The 27,138-nt window shown below is 43.8% G+C and overlaps 1 protein-coding gene across 4 annotated transcripts in view; it reads right to left on the bottom strand.

Moving 5' to 3' along the window:
- The window catches only part of ALS2CL (ALS2 C-terminal like), a 197,958-nt gene that overhangs the window by 78,134 nt on the left and 92,686 nt on the right, over positions 1 to 27,138 (bottom strand). For all 4 annotated transcript variants that reach the window (XM_075315852.1, XM_075315853.1, XM_075315854.1 and 1 more), the window contains 2 exons: positions 4,632 to 4,794; positions 3,908 to 4,030 (listed from right to left, as the gene is read on the bottom strand). In XM_075315852.1, the coding sequence (XP_075171967.1) occupies positions 3,908 to 4,030; positions 4,632 to 4,794 (286 nt within the window). The remainder of the gene's footprint in view (positions 1 to 3,907; positions 4,031 to 4,631; positions 4,795 to 27,138) is intronic.

Here is a 27,138-nt window from a genome sequence, read left to right as displayed (position 1 = left end):
TCTGCATTACTGCCATGAACATATGAATCAAGAGAAATATAGCTACTGAATTGACCAATGCAATAGAGCCCCAACACTACGCCAAAGTATTTCTCTACGTTGGGGTCCCTAGCTTGTGTGTGTCCTTGTGTGCATTGATCAATTCAGTAGCTAAATTTCTCTTGATTCATATGTTCATGGCAGTAATGCAGATTCCATTTTTCACATTTTCACTCTTGCATATAGCTATTGGATTTTTCAAGTCAGTATTCACACAGCAGTTTCTGCTATTTCATGAAGGCCATCCAACGCTTCCTCGGCTTTGCAAACTATTATCGGCAATTCATCCCGCATTTCTCTGCCCTGACTGCGCCTCTCTCTGCCTTGACTAAGAAGGGAGCTAATCCTAAGGACTGGCCACCGGCGGCTGATGCCGCGTTCTGCTCTTTGAAACAGGCGTTTGCTTCTTCCCCGGTTCTCCATCGCCCTTAATTGAACCGACAGTTCACCTTGGAGGTGGATGCCTCCTCCTCAGGGGCCGGGGCAGTGTTGATGCAGAAATCCTCCACCGCAGGATGGTCACTTGCGGATTCTTCTCCAAGAGCTTCTCGGCACCCGAACGCAACTACACCATCGGTGATCAGGAGTTACTGGCCATCAAGCTGGCCTTGGAGGAATGGCGCTACCTCTTGGAGGGAGCAGTATACCCCGTGATCATCTACACAGACCACAAGAATCTGGAGTACCTACGGTCAGCCCAAAGACTGAACCCGCAACAAGCCCGCTGGTCCTTGTTTTTTGCTCGGTTTGATTTCCAACTCCATTTTCGGCCCGCAGATAAGAACGTGCGGGCAGACGCCTCGTCTAGATCCTTCGTGCCCGTGGAGCAGGAGGAGGAGACGTTCCAGCCCATCATCAGCCCCAGTAAAGTTATTCCGGTGGCTCCTGTCGCTCTGACTCAGATACCCCCAGGGAAAACCTATGTCTCAGATACTGACAGACAGAGAGTCCTGCACTGGGGTCATGCCTCGGAGATCGCCGGCCATGCTGGTCAGAAGAAGACCTGGAGTATGATTGTCCGTCACTATTGGTGGCCGTCACTCCGTAAAGACGTCGCAACCTTCATCTCAGCCTGTCCATCCTGTGCCCGGAACAAGACACCCAAGCACCTACCATATGGACGTCTTCTGCCTCTGCCCATTCCTTCCGTTCCGTGGCAACATATTGCAATGGACTTCATTACGGACTTACCCTTGTCCTCCGGACACACGGTCATATGGGTTGTGGTGGACCGTTTTTCAAAGATGGCTCACTTCGTTCCCATGGCCGGGCTGCCCTCTGCCCAGGAGCTAGCTGACTCCTTCATACAACACATATTCCGATTGCATGGCTTTCCTGCACACATTGTGTCCGACAGAGGAACTCAGTTTACCTCGCGCTTCTGGAGGGCTCTCTGCAAACATCTAGGAGTATCCTTGGACTTTTCTTCGGCCTACCACCCTCAGTCGAATGGCCAAGTGGAACGGGTCAATCAGATCCTGACCTCCTTCCTGCGCCACTAAGTCAACATCCATCACGACGATTGGTCCACGCTCCTTCCTTGGGCTGAATTCTCCCACAACCAACACATCAGCGAGTCCACCTCCAGCTCTCCCTTCCAGGTCGTTTACGGACTTCAGCCTTCTGTCCCGTTGCCAGTATCCTCGGCTTCCGATGTCCCCGCGGCAGATGCTCTGGTCCGGGACTTCTCAGCTATATGGAACTCTGTCAAGACTTCCCTAGAGCGTGCTTCTTTGCGGATGAAGAGACATGCGGACAAGAGGCGCCTGGATCCCCCGTGTTTCTCCCCAGGTGATCTGGTCTGGCTTGCATCCAGATATGTCCGATTGAAGTTACCATCGTACAAGTTGGGTCCTCGTTACATCGGGCCGTTTAAAGTCATCAGCAAGATTAATGCAGTCTCCTACAAGCTGCAGCTCCCAGCCACGATGCGGATACCCAACTCCTTCCATGTCTCCTTGCTCAAGCCTGTTGTCCTTGGTCCCTTCTCCGCTGGTGCCGGTACTGCTCCTCCTCCCATCGCTGACGATGACATCTATGCGGTAAGGGATATCGTGGCCATGAAGACCGTGCGAGGTCGGCAATACTTCCTGGTGGACTGGGCGGGTTATGGTCCCGAGGATAGGTCCTGGGAGCCCCGGGAGAATGTTGGCACTCCTCTGATTCGTGCCTTTCTGTCCCGGTTGCGGGGAGGGGGGCGTGGGGGAGGGGGTACTGTCACGCTTCCCGGTCCCCGTGCTCCGCTCTCCGGTCCCCGTGGCCCGCTCCCCGGTTCCTGGCGGCGTCCCCTGCTCACCACTCCGGCCCCGGCCTCCTCTTCCTCGCCTGCGCCCTCCATGTGTCCTGCTCCCCGCTCCCGGCGCCCCTCTGCGACGTGGGACACTCAGCCGGGCACTCCTGCTTCCTCTGCACCGCTCCCTGGACTGGCTTCTGGCACACGGGCCTCGCGCATGCGCATTAGGGCGCGCGCGCGGTCATTGACCCTCTCTTAAAGGGCCAGCACCTAGAAACAGGAAATTGCTTAGACAGGTACAGGGTATATTAGGATTCTCCTTCCTGGTGGGCGGGGCCTGTTCTACGTGTTTAGTAAGCTAGGAGTTCAGGTCCCCGTATTGCTGTGTCCAGTATTAACCCCTGTCTGTCTCGCAGAGCCTGTCCTGCCACGCCAGCCGGTCCTGACCAAGTCCGTTCCAGTACTACTGACGGTGACTTCGTCGGAAGTTCCACCACCTCTGCAGCTCCGCCAGTCTCCAGTCCCTGGCTCCGTTTGGTGGACCCGTCCCCTCGCTCAGCAGGTTCCGGATTCCGCCTGACCCTACAACCCGGCCTCGGACCCTGAGCCTCGTCACCCGGACTACCATCTAGAACTCCGAGTTCTCAGCGACATCTACTTTCCAGCTCTCCTACGGACTGTCTTGCTTCCAATAGTGCTTCGGCTGCCGTGCATCAAGACCCTCTGGCGGGGTGACCGGCCTGGCTGCCTCACCAAGGGAACCGGTGTACGGTCCAGTGTTTCCACCACCTGGACGTAACACATATATACTATATACAGAGTACACACAGTGCATATATACTATATACAGAGTACACACAGTGCATATATACTATATACAGAGTACACACAGTGCATATATACTATATACAGAGTACACAGTACATGTATACTATATACAGAGTGCACACAGTGGATATATACTATATGCAGAGTACACACAGTGCACATATACTATATACAGAGTACACACAGTGCATATATACTATATACAGAGTACACACAGTGCATATATACTATATACAGAGCACACACAGTGCATATATACTATATACAGAGCACACACAGTGCATGTATACTATATACAGAGTACACACAGTGCATATACACTATATACAGAGTACACACAGTGCATATATACTATATACAGAGTACACACAGTGCATATAAACTATATACAGAGTACACAGTACATGTATACTATATACAGAGTGCACACAGTGGATATATACTATATGCAGAGTACACACAGTGCACATACACTATATACAGAGTACACACAGTGCATATATATTATATACAGAGTACATACAGTGCATATATACTATATACAGAGTACACACAGTGCATATATATTATATACAGAGTACACACAGTGCATATATACTATATACAGAGTACACACAGTGCATATATATTATATACAGAGTACACACAGTGCATATATATTATATACAGAGTACACACAGTGCATATATACTATATACAGAGTACACACAGTGCACATATACCATACACACAGTACACATATACCATACACAGAGTGCACGTACAGAGTATATAAATTTTCTACAAGATTGGTGCTCTGCCACCTACCACCAGTTTGCTGGACACAGAGCTCCATAACATTTTGGTCTGTGAGGCTTCGTCCAGCGCTTGGCTGATAAATGTCTGTAATCTCCCAAATGCAGCAATGGAGTTTATAAGAGTCGTCGTGTCCTGTAGGAGGGAAAGCAGATAATAAGAGTGCGGTGCAGCCTGTGTACTGCAGGGGGAGCTGTCCTCACCCCCGATCGATCCCCGCACCTTCTATAATATAACTGTACTCTTTAGCACGGATGGGACTTTGGCTCTGTGTTTCAGGATTTGGGGATGAGCGGGTGCAGATTTATCAGACTTCTATTAGCCATCAGCATTATCTTCTGTGCCCGCATCCTCCACCACTGGAGCAGCTCGGGGGTCAACACTCCCTGCCCAACATTAAAGAAAGTCCTATCATCCGCAGCGTGTGATCCCGCAGTGTGATCCCGCAGTGTGATCCCACAGTGTGATCCCACAGTGTGATCCCGCAGTGTGATCCCGCAGTGTGCACCTGCAGTGTGCACCCGCAGTGTGATCCCGCAGTGTGATTCCGCAGTGTGATCCCGCAGTGTGCACCCACAGAGTGATCCCGCAGCGTGACCCCGCAGTGTCATCCCGCAGTGTGCACCCGCAGTGTCATCCCGCAGTGTGAACCCCATCATTCCCTGTGGCTGAAACCCCCCAGAAAGTATAATGCAGCTCTGGGTGTGACTGGAGGAGTCCATATAACCTGCTGTACCTTTGGGAACGCTCCGCTCAGCCGGGACAGAAGTAGTGAATATTGCTGTACGTGATGTGTGAACGGCTGGATGAAGACGCTCTGCAGCACCAGGTGGACGGGGGTGTCCGACTGCTCCCCCAACAGCTGCAGCAGGAGCTTCTTATGTCCCTTCCAGTAACTGCTGCAAGAAACACAAAACTTCTATTATGTCACCTATCTGACGAGCAGGGCGGCCATAATACTGTATATTACTATATACACTGAGGAGAAGAGCGGCCATATTACTATATATATATTACTATATCACACTGAGGAGAAGAGCGGCCATATTACTATATATATTACTATATCACACTGAGGAGAAGAGCGGCCATATTACTATATATATATATTACTATATCACACTGAGCAGAAGAGCGGCCATATTACTATATATATTACTATATCACACTGAGGAGAAGAGCGGCCATATTACTATATATATATTACTATATCACACTGAGCAGAAGAGCGGCCATATTACTATATATATTACTATATCACACTGAGGAGAAGAGCGGCCATATTACTATATATATATTATTATATACACTGAGGAGAAGAGCGGCCATATTACTATATATATATTACTATATCACACTGAGGAGAAGAGCGGCCATATTACTATATATATATTACTATATCACACTGAGGAGAAGAGCGGCCATATTACTATATATATATATATTACTATATCACACTGAGGAGAAGAGCGGCCATATTACTATATATATATTACTATATCACACTGAGGAGAAGAGCGGCCATATTACTATATATATATTATTATATACACTGAGGAGAAGAGCGGCCATATTACTATATATATATATATATATATCACACTGAGGAGAAGAGCGGCCATATTACTATATATATATTACTATATCACACTGAGGAGAAGAGCGGCCATATTACTATATATATATTACTATATCACACTGAGAAGAGCGGCCATATTACTATATATATATTATTATATACACTGAGGAGAAGAGCGGCCATATTACTATATATATATATATATATCACACTGAGGAGAAGAGCGGCCATATTACTATATATATATTACTATATCACACTGAGGAGAAGAGCGGCCATATTATTATATATATATTACTATATCACACTGAGGAGAAGAGCGGCCATATTACTATATATATATATATATATCACACTGAGGAGAAGAGCGGCCATATTACTATATATATATTACTATATCACACTGATCGAGAAGAGCGGCCATATTACTATATATATATTACTATATCACACTGAGGAGAAGAGCGGCCATATTATTATATATATATTACTATATCACACTGAGGAGAAGAGCGGCCATATTACTATATATATATTACTATATCACACTGAGGAGAAGAGCGGCCATATTACTATATATATTACTATATCACACTGAGAAGAAGAGCGGCCATATTACTATATATATATTACTATATCACACTGAGGAGAAGGGCGGCCATATTACTATATATATATTACTATATCACACTGAGGAGAAGAGCGGCCATATTACTATATATATATTACTATATCGCACTGAGGAGAAGAGCGGCCATATTACTATATATATTACTATATCACACTGAGGAGAAGAGCGGCCATATTACTATATATATATTACTATATCACACTGAGGAGAAGGGCGGCCATATTACTATATATATATTACTATATCACACTGAGGAGAAGAGCGGCCATATTACTATATATATATATATTACTATATCACACTGAGGAGAAGAGCGGCCATATTACTATATATATTACTATATCACACTGAGGAGAAGAGCGGCCATATTACTATATATATTACTATATCACACTGAGGAGAAGGGCGGCCATATTACTATATATATATATTACTATATCACACTGAGGAGAAGAGCGGCCATATTACTATATATATTACTATATCACACTGAGGAGAAAGGCGGCCATATTACTATATATATTACTATATCACACTGAGGAGAAGAGCGGCCATATTACTATATATATTACTATATCACACTGAGGAGAAAGGCGGCCATATTACTATATATATTACTATATCACACTGAGGAGAAGAGCGGCCATATTACTATATATATATTACTATATCACACTGAGGAGAAGAGCGGCCATATTACTATATATATATATATTACCATATCACACTGAGGAGAAGAGCGGCCATATTACTATATATATATATTACCATATCACACTGAGGAGAAGAGCGGCCATATTACTATATATATATTACTATATCACACTGAGGAGAAGAGCGGCCATATTACTATATATATTACTATATCACACTGAGGAGAAGAGCGGCCATATTACTATATATATATATTACTATATCACACTGAGGAGAAGAGCGGCCATATTACTATATATATTACTATATCACTCTGAGGAGAAGAGCGGCCATATTACTATATATATATTACTATATCACACTGAGGAGAAGAGCGGCCATATTACTATATATATATTACTATATCACACTGAGGAGAAGAGCGGCCATATTACTATATACATATTATTATATACACTGAGGAGAAGAGCGGCCATATTACTATATATATTACTATATCACACTGAGGAGAAGAGCAGCCATATTACTATATATATATTACTATATCACACTGAGGAGAAGAGCGGCCATATTACTATATATATTACTATATCACACTGAGGAGAAGAGCGGCCATATTACTATATATATATTACTATATCACACTGAGGAGAAGAGCGGCCATATTACTATATATATTACTATATCACACTGAGGAGAAGAGCGGCCATATTACTATATATATATTACTATATCACACTGAGGAGAAGAGCGGCCATATTACTATATATATTACTATATCACACTGAGGAGAAGAGCGGCCATATTACTATATATATATTACTATATCACACTGAGGAGAAGAGCGGCCATATTACTAGATATATTAATATATCACACTGAGGAGAAGAGCAGCCATATTACTATATATATATTACTATATCACACTGAGAAAAAGAGTGGCCATATTACTATATATATTACTATATCACACTGAGGAGAAGAGCGGCCATATTACTATATATATATTACTATATCACACTGAGGAGAAGAGCGGCCATATTACTATATATATTACTATATCACACTGAGGAGAAAAGCGGCCATATTACTATATATATATTACTATACACACTGAGGAGAAGGGCGGCCATATTACTATATATATACTACTATATCACACTGAGGAGAAGAGCGGCCATATTACTATATATATTACTATATCACACTGAGGAGAAGAGCGGCCATATTACTATATATATATTACTATATCACACTGAGGAGAAGGGCGGCCATATTACTATATATATTACTATATCACACTGAGGAGAAGGGCGGCCATATTACTATATATATATTACTATATCACACTGAGGAGGAGAGCGGCCATATTACTATATATATATATTACTATATCACACTGAGGAGAAGAGCGGCCATATTACTATATATATTACTATATCACACTGAGGAGAAAAGCGGCCATATTACTATATATATATATTACTATACACACTGAGGAGAAGGGCGGCCATATTACTATATATACTACTATATCACACTGAGGAGAAGAGCGGCCATATTACTATATATATTACTATATCACACTGAGGAGAAGAGCGGCCATATTACTATATATATATTACTATATCACACTGAGGAGAAGAGCGGCCATATTACTATATATATATTACTATACACACTGAGGAGAAGGGCGGCCATATTACTATATATATACTACTATATCACACTGAGGAGAAGAGCGGCCATATTACTATATATATATTACTATATCACACTGAGGAGAAGAGCGGCCATATTACTATATATGTATTACTATATCACACTGAGGAGAAGGGCGGCCATATTACTATATATATATTATTATATGACACTGAGGAGAAGAGCGGCCATATTACTATATATATATTACTATATCACACTGAGGAGAAGAGCGGCCATATTACTATATATATACTACTATATCACACTGAGGAGAAGAGCGGCCATATTACTATATATATACTACTATATCACACTGAGGAGAAGAGCGGCCATATTACTATATATATTACTATATCACACTGAGGAGAAGAGCGGCCATATTACTATATATATATTACTATATCACACTGAGGAGAAGAGCGGCCATATTACTATATATATATATTACTATACACACTGAGGAGAAGGGCGGCCATATTACTATATATATACTACTATATCACACTGAGGAGAAGAGCGGCCATATTACTATATATATATTACTATATCACACTGAGGAGAAGAGCGGCCATATTACTATATATATTACTATATCACACTGAGGAGAAGAGCGGCCATATTACTATATATATTACTATATCACACTGAGGAGAAGAGCAGCCATATTACTATATATATATTACTATATCACACTGAGGAGAAGAGCGGCCATATTACTATATATATTACTATATCACACTGAGGAGAAGAGCGGCCATATTACTATATATATTACTATATCACACTGAGGAGAAGAGCGGCCATATTACTATATATATATTACTATATTACACTGAGGAGAAGAACGGCCATATTACTATATATATTACTATATCACACTGAGGAGAAGAGCAGCCATATTACTATATATATATTACTATATCACACTGAGAAAAAGAGCGGCCATATTACTATATATATTACTATATACACTGAGGAGAAGAGCGGCCATATTACTATATATATTACTATATCACACTGAGGAGGAGAGCGGCCATATTACTATATATATATTACTATATCACACTGAGGAGAAGGGCGGCCATATTACTATATATATATTACTATATACACTGAGGAGAAGAGCGGCCATATTACTATATATATATTACTATATCACACTGAGGAGAAGAGCGACCATATTACAATAATATATATTACTATATCACACTGAGGAGAAGAGCGGCCATATTACTATATATATTACTATATCACACTGAGGAGAAAAGCGGCCATATTACTATAATATATATTACTATACACACTGAGGAGAAGGGCGCCATATTACTATATATATATACTATATCACACTGAGGAGAAGAGCGGCCATATTACTATATATATTACTATATCACACTGAGGAGAAGAGCGGCCATATTACTATATATATATTACTATATCACACTGAGGAGAAGAGCGGCCATATTACTATATATATATTACTATACACACTGAGGAGAAGGAGCGGCCATATTACTATATATATACTACTATATCACACTGAGGAGAAGAGCGGCCATATTACTATATATATATTACTATATCACACTGAGGAGAAGAGCGGCCATATTACTATATATTACTATATCACACTGAGGAGCAGGGCGGCCATATTACTATATATATTACTATATTACACTGAGGAGAAGAACGGCCATATTACTATATATATTACTATATCACACTGAGGAGAAGAGCAGCCATATTACTATATATATATTACTATATCACACTGAGAAAAAGAGCGGCCATATTACTATATATATACTATAATACACTGAGGAGAAGAGCGGCCATATTACTATATATATTACTATATCACACTGAGGAGAAGAGCGGCCATATTACTATATATATATTACTATATCACACTGAGGAGAAGAGCGGCCATATTACTATATATATTACTATATCACACTGAGGAGAAAAGCGGCCATATTACTATATATATATTACTATACACACTGAGGAGAAGGGCGGCCATATTACTATATATATACTACTATATCACACTGAGGAGAAGAGCGGCCATATTACTATATATATTACTATATCACACTGAGGAGAAGAGCGGCCATATTACTATATATATATTACTATATCACACTGAGGAGAAGGGCGGCCATATTACTATATATATTACTATATCACACTGAGGAGAAGGGCGGCCATATTACTATATATATATTACTATATCACACTGAGGAGGAGAGCGGCCATATTACTATATATATATATTACTATATCACACTGAGGAGAAGAGCGGCCATATTACTATATATATTACTATATCACACTGAGGAGAAAAGCGGCCATATTACTATATATATATATTACTATACACACTGAGGAGAAGGGCGGCCATATTACTATATATATACTACTATATCACACTGAGGAGAAGAGCGGCCATATTACTATATATATTACTATATCACACTGAGGAGAAGAGCGGCCATATTACTATATATATATTACTATATCACACTGAGGAGAAGAGCGGCCATATTACTATATATATATTACTATACACACTGAGGAGAAGGGCGGCCATATTACTATATATATACTACTATATCACACTGAGGAGAAGAGCGGCCATATTACTATATATATATTACTATATCACACTGAGGAGAAGAGCGGCCATATTACTATATATGTATTACTATATCACACTGAGGAGAAGGGCGGCCATATTACTATATATATATTATTATATGACACTGAGGAGAAGAGCGGCCATATTACTATATATATATTACTATATCACACTGAGGAGAAGAGCGGCCATATTACTATATATATACTACTATATCACACTGAGGAGAAGAGCGGCCATATTACTATATATATACTACTATATCACACTGAGGAGAAGAGCGGCCATATTACTATATATATTACTATATCACACTGAGGAGAAGAGCGGCCATATTACTATATATATATTACTATATCACACTGAGGAGAAGAGCGGCCATATTACTATATATATATTACTATACACACTGAGGAGAAGGGCGGCCATATTACTATATATATACTACTATATCACACTGAGGAGAAGAGCGGCCATATTACTATATATATATTACTATATCACACTGAGGAGAAGAGCGGCCATATTACTATATATATTACTATATCACACTGAGGAGAAGAGCGGCCATATTACTATATATATTACTATATCACACTGAGGAGAAGAGCAGCCATATTACTATATATATATTACTATATCACACTGAGGAGAAGAGCGGCCATATTACTATATATATTACTATATCACACTGAGGAGAAGAGCGGCCATATTACTATATATATTACTATATCACACTGAGGAGAAGAGCGGCCATATTACTATATATATATTACTATATTACACTGAGGAGAAGAACGGCCATATTACTATATATATTACTATATCACACTGAGGAGAAGAGCAGCCATATTACTATATATATATTACTATATCACACTGAGAAAAAGAGCGGCCATATTACTATATATATTACTATATAGACTGAGGAGAAGGGCGGCCATAATACTGTATATTACTATATACACTGAGGAGCAGGGCGGCCATATTACTATATATATTACTATATCACACTGAGGAGAAGGGCGGCCATATTACTATATATATTACTATATCACACTGAGGAGAAGAGCGGCCATATTACTATATATATTACTATATACACTGAGGAGAAGAGCGGCCATATTACTATATATATTACTATATCACACTGAGGAGAAGAGCGACCATATTACTATATATATTACTATATCACACTGAGGAGAAGAGAGGCCATATTACTATATATATTACTATATCACACTGAGGAGAAGAGCGGCCATATTACTATATATATACTACTATATCACACTGAGGAGAAGAGCAGCCATATTACTATATATATTACTATATCACACTGCGAAGAAGAGCGGCCATATTACTATATATATATTACTATATCACACTGAGGAGAAGGGCGGCCATATTACTATATATATATTACTATATCACACTGAGGAGAAGAGCGGCCATATTACTATATATATATTACTATATCACACTGAGGAGAAGGGCGGCCATATTACTATATATATTACTATATCACACTGAGGAGAAGGGCGGCCATATTACTATATATATATTACTATATCACACTGAGGAGAAGAGCGGCCATATTACTATATATATTACTATATCACACTGAGGAGAAGGGCGGCCATATTACTATATATATTGCTATATCACACTGAGGAGAAGAGCGGCCATATTACTATATATTACTATATCACACTGAGGAGCAGGGCGGCCATATTACTATATATATTATTATATCACACTGAGGAGAAGAGCGGCCATATTACTATATATATTACTATATCACACTGAGGAGAAGAGCTGCCATATTACTATATATATTACTATAGCACACTGAGGAGAAGAGCGGCCATATTACTATATATATTACTATATCACACTGAGGAGAAGGGCGGCCATATTACTATATATATATTACTATATACACTGAGGAGCAGGGCGGCCATATTACTATATATATTACTATATCACACTGAGGAGAAGGGCGGCCATATTACTATATATATTACTATATCACACTGAGGAGAAGAGCGGCCATATTACTATATATATATATTACTATATCACACTGAGGAGAAGGGCGGCCATATTACTATATATATTACTATATCACACTGAGGAGAAGAGCGGCCATATTACTATATATATTACTATATCACACTGAGGAGAAGAGCGGCCATATTACTATATATATTTACTATATCACACTGAGGAGAATGGCGGCCATATTACTATATATATATTACTATATCACACTGAGGAGAAGAGCGGCCATATTACTATATATATATTACTATATCACACTGAGGAGAAGAGTGGCCATATTACTATATATATTACTATATCACACAGAGGAAAAGAGCGGCATTATTACTATATATATATATATATTACTATATCACACTGAGGAGAAGAGCGGCCATATTACTATATATATATATATATATATATATATATTACTATATACACTGAGGAGAAGAGCGGCCATAATACTGTATATTACTATATACACTGAGAAGAAGGGCGGCCATATTGCTATATATATATTACTATATACACTGAGGAGCAGGGCGACCATATTACTGTATATTACTATATCACACTGAGGAGAAGAGCAGCCATATTACTATATATATTACTATATACACTGAGGAGAAGGGCGGCCATATTACTGTATATATATTACTATATCACACTGAGGAGAAGAGCAGCCATATTACTATATATATATTACTATATCACACTGAGGAGAAGAGCGGCCATATTACTATATATATTACTATATCACACTGAGGAGAAGAGCGGCCATATTACTATATATATTACTATATCACACTGAGGAGAAGAGCAGCCATATTACTATATATATATTACTATATCACACTGAGGAGAAGAGCGGCCATATTACTATATATATATTACTATATCACACTGAGGAGAAGAGCGGCCATATTACTATATATATTACTATATCACACTGAGGAGAAGAGCGGCCATATTACTGTATATTACTATATCACACTGAGGAGAAGAGCGGTCATATTACTATATATATTACTATATCACACTGAGGAGAAGAGCGGCCATATTACTATATATATTACTATATAACACTGAGGAGAAGAGCGGCCATATTACTATATATATTACTATATCACACTGAGGAGAAGAGCGGCCATATTACTATATATATTACTATATCACACTGAGGAGAAGAGCGGCCATATTACTATATATATTACTATATCACACTGAGGAGAAGAGCGGCCATATTACTATATATATATTACTATATCACACTGAGGAGAAGAGCGGCCATATTACTATATATATTACTATATCATACTGAGGAGAAGAGCGGCCATATTACTATATATATTACTATATCATACTGAGGAGAAGAGCGGCCATATTACTATATATATTACTATATCACACTGAGGAGAAGAGCGGCCATATTACTATATATATTACTATATCATACTGAGGAGAAGAGCGGCCATATTACTATATATATTACTATATCACACTGAGGAGAAGAGCGGCCATATTACTATATATATTACTATATCACACTGAGGAGAAGAGCGGCCATATTACTATATATATTACTATATCACACTGAAGAGAAGAGCGGCCATATTACTATATATATATTACTATATCACACTGAGGAGGAGAGCGGCCATATCACTATATATATTACTATATCACACTGAGGAGAAGAGCGGCCATATTACTATATATATATTACTATATCACACTGAGGAGAAGAGCGGCCATATTACTATATATATTACCATATCACACTGAGGAGAAGAGCGGCCATATTACTATATATATTACTATTTCACACTGAGGAGAAGGGCGGCCATATTACTATATATATTACTATATACACTGAGGAGCAGGGCGGCCATATTACTATATATATTACTATATCACACTGAGGAGAAGGGCGGCCATATTACTATATATATTACTATATCACACTGAGGAGAAGAGCGGCCATATTACTATATATATTACTATATACACTGAGGAGAAGAGCGGCCATATTACTATATATATTACTATATCACACTGAGGAGAAGAGCGGCCATATTACTATATATATTACTATATCACACTGAGGAGAAGAGCGGCCATATTACTATATATATACTACTATATCACACTGAGGAGAAGAGCAGCCATATTACTATATATATTACTATATCACACTGCGAAGAAGAGCGGCCATATTACTATATATATTACTATATCACACTGAGGAGAAGGGCGGCCATATTACTATATATATATTACTATATCACACTGAGGAGAAGAGCGGCCATATTACTATATATATATTACTATATCACACTGAGGAGAAGGGCGGCCATATTACTATATATATTACTATATCACACTGAGGAGAAGGGCGGCCATATTACTATATATATATATATTACTATATCACACTGAGGAGAAGAGCGGCCATATTACTATATATATTACTATATCACACTGAGGAGAAGGGCGGCCATATTACTATATATATTGCTATATCACACTGAGGAGAAGAGCGGCCATATTACTATATATTACTATATCACACTGAGGAGCAGGGCGGCCATATTACTATATATATTATTATATCACACTGAGGAGAAGAGCGGCCATATTACTATATATATTACTATATCACACTGAGGAGAAGAGCTGCCATATTACTATATATATTACTATAGCACACTGAGGAGAAGAGCGGCCATATTACTATATATATTACTATATCACACTGAGGAGAAGGGCAGCCATATTACTATATATATATTACTATATACACTGAGGAGCAGGGCGGCCATATTACTATATATATTACTATATCACACTGAGGAGAAGGGCGGCCATATTACTATATATATATATATTACTATATCACACTGAGGAGAAGAGCGGCCATATTACTATATATATTACTATATCACACTGAGGAGAAGAGCGGCCATATTACTATATATATATATTACTATATCACACTGAGGAGAAGAGCGGCCATATTACTATATATATATTACTATATGACACTGAGGAGAAGAGCGGCCATATTACTATATATATTACTATATCACACTGAGGAGAAGAGTGGCCATATTACTATATATATTACTATATCACACTGAGGAGAAGAGCGGCCATATTACTATATATATATATTACTATATCACACTGAGGAGAAGAGCGGCCATATTACTATATATATATTACTATATGACACTGAGGAGAAGAGCGGCCATATTACTATATATATTACTATATCATACTGAGGAGAAGAGCGGCCATATTACTATATATATTACTATATCACACTGAGGAGAAGAGCGGCCATATTACTATATATATTACTATATAGACTGAGGAGAAGGGCGGCCATATTACTATATATATATTACTATATCACACTGAGGAGAAGAGCGGCCATATTACTGTATATATTACTCTATAGACTAAGGAGAAGGGCGGCCATATTACTATATATATATTACTATATCACACTGAGGAGAAGAGCGGCCATATTACTATATATATTACTATATAGACTGAGGAGAAGGGCGGCCATATTACTATATATATTACTATATCACACTGAGGAGAAGAGTGGCCATATTACTATATATATATTACTATATCACACTGAGGAGAAGAGCGGCCATATTACTATATATATTACTATATCACACTGAGGAGAAGAGCGGCCATATTACTATATATATTACTATATAGACTGAGGAGAAGGGCGGCCATAATACTGTATATTACTATATACACTGAGGAGCAGGGCGGCCATATTACTATATATATTACTATATCACACTGAGGAGAAGGGCGGCCATATTACTATATATATTACTATATCACACTGAGGAGAAGAGCGGCCATATTACTATATATATTACTATATACACTGAGGAGAAGAGCGGCCATATTACTATATATATTACTATATCACACTGAGGAGAAGAGCGACCATATTACTATATATATTACTATATCACACTGAGGAGAAGAGAGGCCATATTACTATATATATATTACTATATCACACTGAGGAGAAGAGCGGCCATATTACTATATATATACTACTATATCACACTGAGGAGAAGAGCAGCCATATTACTATATATATTACTATATCACACTGCGAAGAAGAGCGGCCATATTACTATATATATTACTATATCACACTGAGGAAAAGGGCGGCCATATTACTATATATATATTACTATATCACACTGAGGAGAAGAGCGGCCATATTACTATATATATTACTATATCACACTGAGGAGAAGGGCGGCCATATTACTATATATATTGCTATATCACACTGAGGAGAAGAGCGGCCATATTACTATATATTACTATATCACACTGAGGAGCAGGGCGGCCATATTACTATATATATTATTATATCACACTGAGGAGAAGAGCGGCCATATTACTATATATATTACTATATCACACTGAGGAGAAGAGCTGCCATATTACTATATATATTACTATAGCACACTGAGGAGAAGAGCGGCCATATTACTATATATATTACTATATCACACTGAGGAGAAGGGCGGCCATATTACTATATATATATATTACTATATACACTGAGGAGCAGGGCGGCCATATTACTATATATATTACTATATCACACTGAGGAGAAGAGCGGCCATATTACTATATATATATTACTATATGACACTGAGGAGAAGAGCGGCCATATTACTATATATATTACTATATCATACTGAGGAGAAGAGCGGCCATATTACTATATATATTACTATATCACACTGAGGAGAAGAGCGGCCATATTACTATATATATTACTATATAGACTGAGGAGAAGGGCGGCCATATTACTATATATATATTACTATATCACACTGAGGAGAAGAGCGGCCATATTACTGTATATATTACTCTATAGACTAAGGAGAAGGGCGGCCATATTACTATATATATATTACTATATCACACTGAGGAGAAGAGCGGCCATATTACTATATATATTACTATATAGACTGAGGAGAAGGGCGGCCATATTACTATATATATTACTATATCACACTGAGGAGAAGAGCGGCCATATTACTATATATATATTACTATATCACACTAAGGAGAAGAGCGGCCATATTACTATATATATTACTATATCACACTGAGGAGAAGAGCGGCCATATTACTATATATATTACTATATAGACTGAGGAGAAGGGCGGCCATAATACTGTATATTACTATATACACTGAGGAGCAGGGCGGCCATATTACTGTATATATTACTATATCACACTGAAGAGAAGGGCGGCCATATTACTATATATATTACTATATCACACTGAGGAGAAGAGCGGCCATATTACTATATATATTACTATATACACTGAGGAGAAGAGCGGGAATATTACTATATATATTACTATATCACACTGAGGAGAAGAGCGACCATATTACTATATATATTACTATATCACACTGAGGAGAAGAGCGGCCATATTACTATATATATACTACTATATCACACTGAGGAGAAGAGCAGCCATATTACTATATATATTACTATATCACACTGCGAAGAAGAGCGGCCATATTACTATATATATTACTATATCACACTGAGGAGAAGGGCGGCCATATTACTATATATATATTACTATATCACACTGAGGAGAAGAGCGGCCATATTACTATAAATATATTACTATATCACACTGAGGAGAAGGGCGGCCATATTACTATATATATTACTATATCACACTGAGGAGAAGGGCGGCCATATTACTATATATATATTACTATATCACACTGAGGAGAAGAGCGGCCATATTACTATATTGTGAGGTAAATCCGGAGATATGACGATAAATCATGATATTCAAGTATGTCAGGAAGCCCTCTCCTGGTGTCACCCCCCCCTTTCCTTCACACAACTGGTTTAGCAACAAATCCCATGGCCATCTCCTGTGATATGGAGATGAGGTGGTGTGGGAACAATGGACACAGGATGACTCCCTGCCGTCACCCTGTAACAAGAGTTGTATCTCATTAGCAAGGCTATGGAACTAGCAGACAGAACGACTCCAGTAAAAAATGGTTCATATCTCGCAAGCCATATTTCCGATAAATATGGCAATCATAAAAATGGTGTCTCCGCATGCGGACGATGCCGGCACACCCTTTTTATGGGAGCAGGACATTGGGAAATGCCCCAGGCGTGATATCAGCCAATGGGGAACTGGCAGACAGGTCATGAGTCCCCTCGTTCTGTAGCTAAATTCATAACTGTCACAATGAGAGCATTGGCGTCCGCCTACGACGCTCCCAGGCAAAGTTATGGCCCATATTCCATGTTGTGGATTGTCCATAACTCAAGCCAGGGGTGGAGCAGTGCTCCCTCTGAGGTCACTAAGGTAGGAGGGGACCTGGATCTGCCCAGGTTGATAACCCTACTTCGGCCATTTTCCAGGGTTCTTTTCGCTGGGGGCACGTGTAGGAAACATCTGTGGGAAGGATCCTAGAAACCTGGGTACAGCGCCCCCCTGTGGCCAGACGCAACAAGGTAACTGCTGGAACTGTGTATGCCTGTTTGTAACCCATGCTTTGACTGTAACTGTACTCTGACATATGTATATTCTGTAGATTCCCTATTGTATATATTGTAGTTTCTAGTGTGCTTTAGGCTGATTAAATTATATAATTAATCTTGGGCTGTTCTGTTATCTCGATCTTGCATCCCACGTCTGTGTGTTCGGCTAATAGTTACCGTGAAGCGGTTGGTGGCAGCGAGTTTGTGCCAAGGATTATTGTGGGGAGGCCAGTGAGATTCGGGGAGATTTTATATATTCCGCCCGCGGAGGTCGGGGGGAATATATACCCTACTCTCACCGGGGACCCTTCAATAATCGGCATAAGTAGTATAGCGGCCTCCTTGCTTATTGTCGGGCAATTCCATAATTGGCCTGACTATAAGAGGGGCGCTAGAGAGCGCGTCACGTGCTCTGTCTGTCGGTCGGGAGGTATAAAGGAGGGGTGACCCCCACTTGTTACCCCCCGATTGTGACGTACTGGTAGCCAGCGCGGGGGATTTCTGAGTGACCCCCCCGGTGGTTTGTGACATATTGGTGGCATAGCGGTGGGATCGAGATAATAGTGTGTGTGAGTGTGAGACCCATACTCCCAGACACTAAAGACTGCCTGCAGCAGCTGTGGCTGCTGGGGTCTTCAGACTAGCTCAACACTAGAGTGTCAGAGTGCAGATACTGTAAGGTGTGTGGAGGCATCAGGTGTCAGTTCTGTGTCAGTGACCAAAAGTCTGCAAGAATGGCTGATGGCACCAGGAGCAGAGCTATGCAACTGGCCAATGCTAAGGCAGGAGCCGAAGAGAGGGAGGACGGTGCTGTGGACAGCAATGAGGAGGTTGCCCACGAGTCCTCCAGGAGCTCGACGCCAGAAAACCGTTCTGCCGAGGACATTGCGCAACCTGGCACTGCTGGACAAGATGAGGAGGAGCTCACCCAAGGTTCCTCAACGAGCCAGATGCCAGCCCTCCGCTCTGAAAGGGACAGTGAATCGCCTAGCTCTGCAGCGTGCCGCAGATCACCACGTGCCATTCCACCGAGCCTGGGAGGCTCGGATAGCCTTCTTCAAATGGCTATGGCCCTTCTCCAGGCTGGAGACCAGAAGGGCTACAAGGAACTCCTGGCAGAGCGCAGGGCAGAGCGGCAGGCAGCGCGTGACGCTGAGGCTGCGGAGCGGCACGCAGAGCGTGAGGCTGCGGAGCGAGAGCGGCAGGCAGCGCGTGAAGAGCGAGAGCGACAGGCAGACCGTGACTACCAGCTGCAGCTAGCTCAGCTCCGGCCCTCATCAGCCACATGTGACCTTCGAGACACCAAACTTCCAAAGGTCCGTGTTGAGGACTTCCCAGTGCTGGAGAAGGATGGAGACTTGGACTCTTTCTTGACTGCTTTTGAACGGACTTGCTTGCAGCACCATCTGGACAAGGACCAGTGGGCCAAATACCTGACCCCCCGTTTAAGGGGTAAGGCCCTGGATATCCTTGGGGACTTGCCTGCTGAGGCAGATCAGGGCTACGACACCATCAAGCGGGCCCTGATCCAACAGTACAACCTCACTCCAGAGTCCTACCGCAAGAAGTTCCGGAGCCTACAGAAGGGACCAAAGGACTCCTGGGCTGACCACCGGCGGGCACTTGCCCGAGCTGCCGACCACTGGACCCAAGGCCTGCAGCTTTCCACCGGACCGGAGATCCTGGACTTGTTCATCACGGAGCAACTCTTGTGGAACTGCCCTGAGGATCTCCGCCAGTTCATCCGAGACCAGAAGCCAAAGGGGTCCACGGCTACAGCTGCCCTTGCCGATGACTACACCAACAACCGGGCCCCTGAGGCCAGGAGAGCGGCCACCAGCAGCACCTGGAGAGGGGGTAAGATGAATTCTGCGACTGCCCCACCTGCCCCTAGACTGCAGGGGGTGTCCCCCTCAACTCCCCTCTCCAGGCCCGTGGCGGAACCAAGACGGTGCCACCAGTGCAACCTACCTGGACACTTCAAGGCCATGTGCCCTCAGCGTCCCAAGGCCCCGGCTCCGTCCCCGTCCCAAGGGCCGCCCAAGGTGTATTGTGTGGGTGGGGGTGGTGGTAGGTCCCTGGACAGCTTCCAACCTGTCACCGTCGGCCGGTCTGTGACCATAGGACTGCGAGACAGCGCCTCGGAGGTGACTCTGGTGCGGCCTGAGATGGTGTCCCCCCAAGACTTGATCCCTGGAAAAACCCTCGCTGTCTCCGGGATTGGAGGCATTGACCCGGCGCTGCCTGTTGCTGACATTTATGTGGACTGGGGCGCAGGGCGAGGGGTGAGGGAGGTGGGGGTAACTGATCGGATCCCTGCAAACGTGCTACTTGGGACAGATTTGGGGCAGATAACCTCCCAGTTTGGGCCCCCCCCAAGGGCTGAACCTTCAGCCCGTACTGACATGACTCCTAACAATGTTAATGTGTTATCTATGAATGATGTAAGGGAGGAGGGAGTGAACTCTGATATTTCTGCTTGCATAGACACCATAGACACACACTCAGCTGCAGCTGTGACAGGGGAGGGGGTCAGAGAAAGGTGTGACAATGCCTCTACAAGTAACCAGCCTGTGAGCTGGGATCTGTTGCCCTCTGCAGGGATAAGCAGAGAGCAGGGTGCTGCAGGGGGAGGACCAGTGTGTGGGGTGGGGGCTACCACAGCAAATGTGGGGTCCCCAGAGATTTCACAGCGGGGTTCTGTTGCTGCAGGAGGGGAACAGGCAGGTGAGATTGGGGCCGGTCCAGGAGCGGAAGTGCTCCCAGGTAAGATCTCGGTGCATGGTTCCCCCACAACCGGGGTGTCAGGAAGCCAGGTAGGTCTGCCTGAACCGGCGACTTGGTCAGGAACGGAGGAGGAGCAGGCACGACCCACGGTCGCAGCGGCTGTGGCCGCTGTCACCCGCAGTGGGAGTGCTGGAAGCCAAGGGGCCTCCCGGAGGTCCGATAGCTCTTCCCCTTCTGACCAAGTGGCAGCCGAGTCAGGTGGAGGCCAGGACACAGGTCCCGGGGTACTGACTGAAGATGTGACAGTCTCGTCGATTCTGGCCACATCTAGTCAGGGGTTTCAGGCAGCGTTAGAAGCTGACGACAGCCTGAAAGCTCTTAAGGAGCAGGCGGCACAGCCTCCCTCGGACTCGGACCCGGAGCGAGTGGTCTGGGACCAAGGACGGCTGTACCGGGCCACGGTCCAGCAGGGTTCACCGGAGGCGTGGCCCAGGGACCGACAGTTGGTGGTACCCTATCCGTTCCGGACGGAGTTGTTGCGGATCGCACATGAGATTCCGATGGCCGGACACCTAGGGATCGCTAAGACCAAGGCCAGGTTAAACCAGCATTTCTACTGGCCAAAAATGGGGGCCGATGTGGCTGCCTACTGCCGTTCGTGTGAAACCTGTCAGAGAGTGGGGAAGGCGGGGCCACACCCCAAAGCCCCACTGGTATCTCTGCCCATCATCGATGAGCCTTTCAGGAGGGTGGCTGTGGATCTGGTCGGCCCGCTGGCCATCCCCAGTAGCTCCGGGAAACGCTTCATACTGACGGTAGTGGACTATGCCACCCGGTACCCAGAAGCAGTGGCCTTGTCGTCCATTCGGGCTGACAAGGTGGCCACCGCATTGCTGGAGATTTTCTCCCGAGTGGGTTTTCCCCAGGAAATGCTCACTGACCGGGGGACCCAATTCATGTCCCAGCTGATGGAGGCCCTCTGTAAGCAAGTCCAGGTGCGACATCTGGTGGCCAGCCCATACCATCCACAGACTAATGGCCTGTGCGAGCGGTTCAATGGCACCTTAAAGCAGATGCTTAAGATGTTGGTCGACTCCCATGGGCGTGACTGGGAGCGGTATCTCCCACACCTGTTATTTGCTTACCGGGAGGTTCCACAGGCCTCAACAGGATTCTCACCGTTTGAGCTCCTGTACGGGCGACGTGTGCGGGGCCCCCTGGCTCTGGTGAAAGAGGCTTGGGAAGGGGATTTGGCCACCCCTGGAGTGTCGGTTATCGAGTATGTCATGCGCTTCCGGGACAAAATGCAGGCCTTGACGCAACTGGTACACGACAATATGGCTCAAGCCCAGGCCGATCAGAAGCGTTGGTACGACCAGAACGCTTGTGAGAGGACCTACCAAGTGGGTCAAAAGGTGTGGGTACTGGTCCCCGTACCACAGGACAAGCTTCAGGCAGCCTGGGAAGGCCCATACCTCGTGTACCAGCAGCTCAACCCTGTAACGTACCTGGTCACCCTGGACCCTGCCCGTGGAAGGCGGAAGCCCTTCCATGTGAACATGATGAAGGCACATCATGAGCAGGAGGCATGTGCGCTCCCCGTGTGCAACCTGCCCGAGGAGGGAGAAGCGGAAACCCTCTTGGATATGCTAGCCCAGGTTAGGGCAGGCGGATCCATTGAGGATGTGGAGGTTGGCCACCAGCTCTTGGAAGACCAACGGTCCCAGCTGTGGGCCACCCTACACCCCTTCCGGGGGTTGTTTACCAACCAGCCCGGAAGGACTGACTTGGCTGTCCATCACGTGGACACTGGGGATCATCCCCCGATCCGGCGTTCAGCATATCGGGTCTCCCTGGAGGTGCAGCAACACATGCGCCAGGAGATTGACGAGATGCTGAAGCTGGGGGTGATCCAGGCATCCAACAGCGCTTGGGCCTCGCCTGTAGTCCTCGTCCCTAAGAAGGACCGAACCACTCGGTTCTGCGTGGACTACAGGGGGCTCAATGCTGTCACGGTCGCCGATGCGTACCCAATGCCACGCATCGATGACCTGCTCGATCAGTTGGCCGGGGCTCAGTACCTGACCATCATGGATCTGAGCCGGGGATATTGGCAGATCCCCCTGACTCGCAAGGCCAGGGAACGCTCTGCCTTTATTACCCCATTTGGACTATACGAGTCCACGGTGATGCCATTCGGGATGAGGAATGCCCCTGCCACTTTCCAGCGGATGGTCAACACCCTGCTCAAGGGACTTGAAGGGTACGCGGCCGCGTACCTGGATGACATTGCCGTCTTCAGTCCCACCTGGGAGGACCACCTAGAGCATCTAGCACAGGTGCTCAGGCGGATCCACCGGGCAGGTTTGACCATCAAGCCGGGAAAGTGTCAGCTGGCCATGAGCGAGGTCCAGTACCTCGGTCACCGGGTAGGCGGGAGAACACTGAAGCCCGAGCCTGAGAAAGTGGAGGCCATCGCATCCTGGCCCACCCCCAGGACCAAGAAGCAGGTGATGTCCTTCTTGGGGACCGCTGGGTACTATAGGAGGTTTGTTCCATGCTATAGTAGCCTGGCAAAGCCCTTGACGGACCTCACCAAGAAGAAGCTGCCCTCTGCAGTCGATTGGACAATGGACTGCGAGACAGCCTTCCGGGCCCTAAAGGACGCCCTGTCCAGCCCGCCCGTGCTACAGGCAGCCGACTTCACGCGGCCGTTTGTAGTACAGACCGACGCCAGTGACTTCGGCCTCGGTGCGGTGCTCAGCCAGGTGGACTCTGCGAGCCAAGAGCACCCAGTCTTGTACCTGAGCCGGAAGCTGTTACCGAGGGAAGTGGCCTATTCCACAATGGAGAAGGAGTGCCTGGCCATAGTGTGGGCCCTGCAGCGTCTGCAACCCTATCTATACGGGCGCCACTTCATCGTGGAGACGGACCACAATCCCCTCAGCTGGTTGCACACCGTCTCTGGGACGAATGGGCGATTGTTGCGATGGAGCCTTGCGCTCCAGCAATACAACTTCACCATTCGCCACAAAAGGGGCCGTGACCACGGTAACGCAGACGGGCTGTCCCGACAAGGAGAGGTCGCGGACGGGCGCACGGGGGAACACCGGAGTGTGCTGCCCCCTAGCGCCCTCAAAAGGGGGGAGATGTGAGGTAAATCCGGAGATATGACGATAAATCATGATATTCAAGTATGTCAGGAAGCCCTCTCCTGGTGTCACCCCCCCCTTTCCTTCACACAACTGGTTTAGCAACAAATCCCATGGCCATCTCCTGTGATATGGAGATGAGGTGGTGTGGGAACAATGGACACAGGATGACTCCCTGCCGTCACCCTGTAACAAGAGTTGTATCTCATTAGCAAGGCTATGGAACTAGCAGACAGAACGACTCCAGTAAAAAATGGTTCATATCTCGCAAGCCATATTTCCGATAAATATGGCAACCATAAAAATGGTGTCTCCGCATGCGGACGATGCCGGCACACCCTTTTTATGGGAGCAGGACATTGGGAAATGCCCCAGGCGTGATATCAGCCAATGGGGAACTGGCAGACAGGTCATGAGTCCCCTCGTTCTGTAGCTAAATTCATAACTGTCACAATGAGAGCATTGGCGTCCGCCTACGACGCTCCCAGGCAAAGTTATGGCCCATATTCCATGTTGTGGATTGTCCATAACTCAAGCCAGGGGTGGAGCAGTGCTCCCTCTGAGGTCACTAAGGTAGGAGGGGACCTGGATCTGCCCAGGTTGATAACCCTACTTCGGCCATTTTCCAGGGTTCTTTTCGCTGGGGGCACGTGTAGGAAACATCTGTGGGAAGGATCCTAGAAACCTGGGTACAGCGCCCCCCTGTGGCCAGACACAACAAGGTAACTGCTGGAACTGTGTATGCCTGTTTGTAACCCATGCTTTGACTGTAACTGTACTCTGACATATGTATATTCTGTAGATTCCCTATTGTATATATTGTAGTTTCTAGTGTGCTTTAGGCTGATTAAATTATATAATTAATCTTGGGCTGTTCTGTTATCTCGATCTTGAATCCCACGTCTGTGTGTTCGGCTAATAGTTACCGTGAAGCGGTTGGTGGCAGCGAGTTTGTGCCAAGGATTATTGTGGGGAGGCCAGTGAGATTCGGGGAGATTTTATATATTCCGCCCGCGGAGGTCGGGGGGAATATATACCCTACTCTCACCGGGGACCCTTCAATAATCGGCATAAGTAGTATAGCGGCCTCCTTGCTTATTGTCGGGCAATTCCATAATTGGCCTGACTATAAGAGGGGCGCTAGAGAGCGCGTCACGTGCTCTGTCTGTCGGTCGGGAGGTATAAAGGAGGGGGGACCCCCACTTGTTACCCCCCGATTGTGACGTACTGGTAGCCAGCGCGGGGGATTTCTGAGATATATATTACTATATCACACTGAGGAGAAGGGCGGCCATATTACTATATATATTGCTATATCACACTGAGGAGAAGAGCGGCCATATTACTATATATTACTATATCACACTGAGGAGCAGGGCGGCCATATTACTATATATATTATTATATCACACTGAGGAGAAGAGCGGCCATATTACTATATATATTACTATATCACACTGAGGAGAAGAGCTGCCATATTACTATATATATTACTATATCACACTGAG

The sequence above is a fragment of the Anomaloglossus baeobatrachus genome, chromosome 6, assembly GCF_048569485.1.
Source record: "Anomaloglossus baeobatrachus isolate aAnoBae1 chromosome 6, aAnoBae1.hap1, whole genome shotgun sequence".
Classification (NCBI taxonomy): Eukaryota; Metazoa; Chordata; class Amphibia; order Anura; family Aromobatidae; genus Anomaloglossus; species Anomaloglossus baeobatrachus.
The sequence above is the reverse complement of the archived record's forward strand: the minus strand, read 5'-3'. Positions and strand labels throughout refer to the sequence as shown.